Source organism: Leiobunum rupestre, chromosome 5 (assembly GCF_980474605.1).
Source record: "Leiobunum rupestre chromosome 5, qqLeiRupe1.1.hap1, whole genome shotgun sequence".
In the NCBI taxonomy this organism is placed as follows: domain Eukaryota; kingdom Metazoa; phylum Arthropoda; class Arachnida; order Opiliones; family Sclerosomatidae; genus Leiobunum; species Leiobunum rupestre.
In genome coordinates this window covers 10,114,716-10,120,086 of record NC_143388.1, presented here as the reverse complement: position 1 = coordinate 10,120,086, position 5,371 = coordinate 10,114,716, and the positions used below count along the sequence as shown (strand labels likewise).

Below are 5,371 nucleotides of genomic sequence, written 5' to 3'. Positions count from 1 at the left end.
TTCCCGGACTTTTCCTTGAATTTTTACAAATTCTTAAAATTCCCCAACTTTTTATGCCCATTTTTAAATTCCTTGATTTCCCTAACGTGTGGCAACCCTGCACTAATTAAAATCTTAACAGATTTCTAACATTTAAAAAAAAAGTTGTTATTTCTATACATGTATATTTCAATTTTTAGCTACTTTGTACTAAATTGTTAAGCTGCGAGCAATTTTAGTTCCATTACGTCTGCCTACATTAAGTAAAGTTAGGACACAAATCTGTTCGAATATTTAATATATTTGCAAAGGCATTAGTTATCCGTATCTAATTCAATGCTGGTTTTTTCAGACACGTAGATTCCATCTAAAAATTTACGGATATCTTTGTTTTTTACAAGCACCGACTGTGAAATTCTTGCAGCTAAAAAGATAAAAGAGATTAGAATATTGTTTTTAATATATCGATGGTGTCATAATAAATTTACCTGATCTTGACACTAATTCAATGTCATTTCCTTGGATAATAAGTTCATCCTTCAAAGCTGTGGAATTAGTGCACGTAACGCCAGGTTGCATTTCAACGCGACGCACATATTTTTCACCCAAAAAGTTCCTAATTTCAACCATTTGATTTTGTTGAGTGGTTGTTATATTGATGGGAAAATGGGCATATACAGCACGCATTTTGTACAAGAAACCCTAAAGTATAAAAAACATCCATAAATAACTAATTATACAGCAGAAATTGAGGTATTTGTATGGTTATAAGGTTGGCTTATTTTGATTGAGATTGACTGGCTTTTTTGTAATATTTGAGCCAAAATATAAATAAATATTTCAACATGTCACCCTAACTAGCCAAACAGTTATTCGAACACGCCTTCTAAACACTGCCTAAATTTATATTTATGGATCCATAAAACATTTTTCCGAACTTTCTTTAGAAAGACAAAACTAAGCAGAGTTAAGGGAATAAACCAACCTCTTCCTTTCTTTCACACACTTAGATTTTCTTGGGATATTAATGACCAATATATTTCCCATCAAATGTGAAAACAATACTGTTAATAACTAAACCCATCATAGTTTCACAAATCTAAGGTTTGACATAATTAGAGCTACTGTATTAACAAATAACAATTATAACAATTTCTATGTTTACCCTTGTTACTCCTTTAATCATATTTTCAATATGAGAACACACAGTCCTGACAGTAGCAAGTTCTTTACGTATTCCAAACCATTTCTGGACTTGCAATTTATCCTTTCCAACCACTTGCATATCAACTTGGGTATGATGGAAATCCCTTGTAAGCTTTCCTCTAGGTCCTTTCACAGAAACCTTTCGGGACTTGACTTTAATGTCAACTAATGAATGTAGAACAAAACAGTAAGAAAAAGTATAAAAAGGTAGTAACAAAAAAGTTTAGAACTTTACCTCCTTTTGGAATTTTAACAATTTGACTTGCTAAAATGGTTTTCATTTTTACTTTCTTTTAACAGCGTTCGCCGGTGCTAAATAAAATTAAAATATAGTTATACCAGCATGTGTACACGAAGCCTAGGCCTAAAGAAACATACTCAAATGGGCCTAGCGATACAGAATATTAGAATTTCGGCTTAAAACATAAATAAAAATTTAAAGAATAAATAAGAATTATAAGTTTGTATTTTTACGAGTCTTATTGATGTAAGGTTAATTAATAATTAAGATTGAAACAGATAAATATACATAAAATGCCACGAACCTGCACCACAAACGCTGGAGGAAATATTTTACTTAAAGAGAAAAACGCGCAGACTCGTAGTGCTGCCAGATAAAATAAATGTGTCCAAAGCTATTTGGAAGGCTGTGTCCGAAAAGCTTATTTTCGAGTTTATTTATTTATTTAATTAATTAATTACTTGAAAAGCCTCAGGGGCTTATGCCCAAGCATCGGAATACAGGGAGTAGAAACAAAACGAACAATAATATAATTACACTACAAAAGAGAGATACAAAATTACTAGAATACAAAGAAAAAATAAAAATACTACGAAATACGATCCTCTTTTGCTAATACAGATAGGGAGACACTAGGTCTTCTCAGCTAGGTTGGTCCGTAACAAATTTTTAAAAACAGGGTAAGATTTTTGCGTGACCATAGCATCCGGCAGGCTATTCCAGTCATTAATGACGATGTGGGAAAAATGTTTTTGCTGGGTTGCTACACTGGCCCTAGGTTTGGACAGCTTTAGGGTATGACCTCGAGTAGTGGATTTAGAATTGAGGGTGAAAAAGTCAGAGAAATGTAGATCGAGACCGTTATAGAAAAACTTATGGAGTAGGCACAAATTATTGAATTTGTGCCTCGTGGAGATGGGTTGAAATCCTAGGGTTTTCAACCTGGAAGGGGCAGTGTTTTTTTCCAAACCAGTGACTAACTTTGAAAATTTATTTTGAGCTTTCTGCAAAGAAGAGAGATCAGTAACTAGGTGTGGAGTCCAAATAGGGGAACAGTAATCGATAAGTGGTAAAACCAGGGAGTTATATTGTTAATTGTTTAATAAGGGGTGGGGATCGAAAATTTAAGTTGCGACGAATAAGACAAGCAATGGAGCATATGCGCGCTTAGTAATTTTGTGGGTATGAGTCGAAAATTTAAGACTGGGATCCAATGTGATACCGAGGTCACGTTCAGAAAGAGTCGATGAAATAGCGGAGCCCATGATAGTGTAAACATAGTTTGGGTTTTTACGACCGAGATGTAGCACCGAACACTTCGCTGTGTTGCAGTGGCGCCGATCCCATGGGGGCGGCGGGGCCGAAGCCCCCATTGGGAAAAATCAATGGGGGCTCTGCCACCATTGGTAAAACCGCCGATGTTAAAGGCTATTTACTTTTAAGCAAGATAGTGTTGCCAGCAGCCTAATTCCAAGTTTATTAGTGAGCTTCAGCCCCCATTGGGAAAAAAAGCGATCGGCGCCACTGCTGTGTTGAATGATAAGCCAACTCCCGCTTCGAGGTCAGCCTGGAGTGCCAAATTGTTGGAGTGTAGTTTAATTTTGTGAGACAGTTTTGTGTCATCAGCGAATAGTAAAACCAAGGCAACACACACAACAGCAGGCAGATAATTAATTAATATGTTAAAGAGCAGGGGACCCAAGACCGACCCTTGAGGGACACCCTAGTTCACAGCAGAGGTGGGCAAAAATAGTGAGCACTCGTTTTTGAAAATCCTGCAGTAATGAGTGAGCGCTTCAAATTCGAATTCCAGCTGCTCTTGTTCAGCGAGAGGGCTAAATTGAGCAGCCCCTGGGCGAGCGCCGAATAGTTCGCTCCGGCGTTGATGGCTGACGGCGCGCTGAGGGAGATTCCCCCCTCGACGGGTTAGTTCCCTCACTTTTAAGCGCTCACCGCGCGCTGAGCGAGATCTCCCGATCGTCGGAATAGCCCCCTCACTTTTAAGCGACGCGTTAGTACCCTCAGTAGAAAGCGCTGACGCAGCGTTGAGGGAAAATTACCGAGAGAAGGAATAGTTCGCTCAGAATTGATCGCTAGCTCCGCGCGGATTTTGATCACGGTGAGCGACGGTAAAGTTCGTTTACGCAAATCGCTCACAGCGCGGCGAGCAAAAATTTCAAAAATCAAACATTAAACTATTACTCGGCTATGGGTTTATTATTTACTTTTTTTATTAATAAAATGAAGGGTACTCTAAACGTCGGGAGTTAATGATATCTCCGATTGAATAAAATTCAAAGGTTCTTCCGAATTTATCCAACGATAAACTAGACTGCAAATATTCCGTTTAGTGTTAAAAGAGCTTTATTAAGGAAAATATTAATTAATGATCGGTACCATAAAAACAAGTGGACATTTACTAACCCCTAATCCAACTCATTTGTAAATCTCCAGAATTTAATAGACAGTTTTAGCAACTACCTACAGGGGCGGTGCCAGAAGATTCTTAGGTGTAGGCTAATAATGTTTATCATTTGTGGGCCCCCTGTTCCTCAATATTGGGCCCCTCTATATATTGACTTAAAATTCAATTTTGCAAATTCAGGTAATTTATTTATTATTTGATAATAGTGCGGTTTTTAAAATTTTACAGTATTAACTATCATCACATATTTTATTTGAATTTAAAAATCGACTTGATGTGGCCCCGTCAGATCGATTTGTGGGCCCCTATTTGAACACAAAAGTAGGCTATAGCTCGTGTTGCCTACCCCTAACGCCGCTCCTGACTACCTACACCGGGATTTTAATCACAGTGAACGACGACAGAGTTCGTTTACGGTAAATCGCGAAGAGCAAACATTTTTAATAATAATAATTATTTAAAATTAAACTTCACATTTGACGGTATGAACAAGTTAATAATAAGATTATTTTTAATGTATATGTAAAATATAATACAATATCTTTGCATATAACCGTCTTCGATTTTGTCCATTGTTTATGACATCGACAAAAATAACCATATCATCAAATGATCAAGCTAATTGCGAAGATTCACGGTTTTTAAATAATAATTTTTTTCAGAAAAAAAGGGAGGAGTTGGAATTAATATAATGGCCAGCCTGTGCCAATATTAAAACTGTTTTAGTTCCAAATTGAGGTAACTCGATTTACGCGAATTTTCTTTTTTGCCGTTTTTCAAACTTCCTTTACACTAAAAATATAAATATTACAAATAGCGGCCAATGTATAGTTACAAAGTTATCGATTATTTTCCATTTTTAAAAAGCATTACGTTATAAATTTTTATCAAATTTAAGTAATATTTTTTAGATACCTGGTTTTGAAACTAATAGCGTTCTTTTCGTTTTTATTTCACACCGAATTTTAGTAATAATAAAAATGTTTGAATAATTCTAATGTCTAGTTTGTGCGGGTAACAAAAATCAACAGTGAAGAAGCTGTCAACCATCACCGTCAAGCTCAGCATGTGGGAAGTGGGGACCCGCTGGCTGCCGGGGAGTATGAACAAGGAGGGAGGGGGTGGAATTACCAAGGTAACCTATTTAAAGTTACTATAGACAGTAGGCTATAATCACTATGCTGTAAACATCTGTGTCGCGCGAAAGCGATCCAAATGTAACGACTGACGATAACGATAAAAATTACATCATTCTTCCGAACTTCAAAAGGGCGTTATTTTATTTTTGAACTTGTAATAACTTACACACAAATATTTTCTTTACATTTTTCTGTTTTTATTGCTTACGATGTTACATTTTATATACAATATTGGAAATATTTCAATAATTATTTAAATCTTCGCTCTTGCTTGATACCTACAAAGATTCTCAAAAACAATTGTGTGGAGCTTGTCATTTTCGCCTAATTTGGTTTGACAACAATGAAACGAAACCAAAATTAGTTACCGCCATACGCCAA

The 5,371-nt window shown here is 36.2% G+C and overlaps 1 protein-coding gene across 1 annotated transcript; it reads right to left on the bottom strand.

Annotated features, from left to right (window-relative positions):
* Positions 1-260: 260 nt before the first annotated feature.
* RpL9 (ribosomal protein L9) lies at positions 261-1,844 on the bottom strand. The gene is made up of 5 exons (XM_090174933.1): positions 1,731-1,844; positions 1,421-1,497; positions 1,145-1,350; positions 468-681; positions 261-403 (listed from the first exon to the last, which is right to left on the bottom strand). The coding sequence occupies exons 2-5, from the start codon at positions 1,464-1,466 to the stop codon at positions 294-296; spliced, it is 576 nt and encodes a 191-aa protein (XP_090031059.1). The 5' UTR covers positions 1,467-1,497; positions 1,731-1,844; the 3' UTR covers positions 261-293.
* Positions 1,845-5,371: the final 3,527 nt, after the last annotated feature.

Excerpts from the sequence above, each read along its gene's own strand:
- RpL9 (XM_090174933.1), bottom strand. The coding sequence starts at position 1,466 with ATGAAAACCATTTTAGCAAGTCAAATTGTTAAAATTCCAAAAGGAG. Across the intron at positions 1,351-1,420 it reads TGTTAAAATTCCAAAAGGAG|TTGACATTAAAGTCAAGTCC; the intron begins GTAAAGTTCTAA and ends TACATTCATTAG. Across the intron at positions 682-1,144 it reads TGATTAAAGGAGTAACAAGG|GGTTTCTTGTACAAAATGCG; the intron begins GTAAACATAGAA and ends TTTATACTTTAG.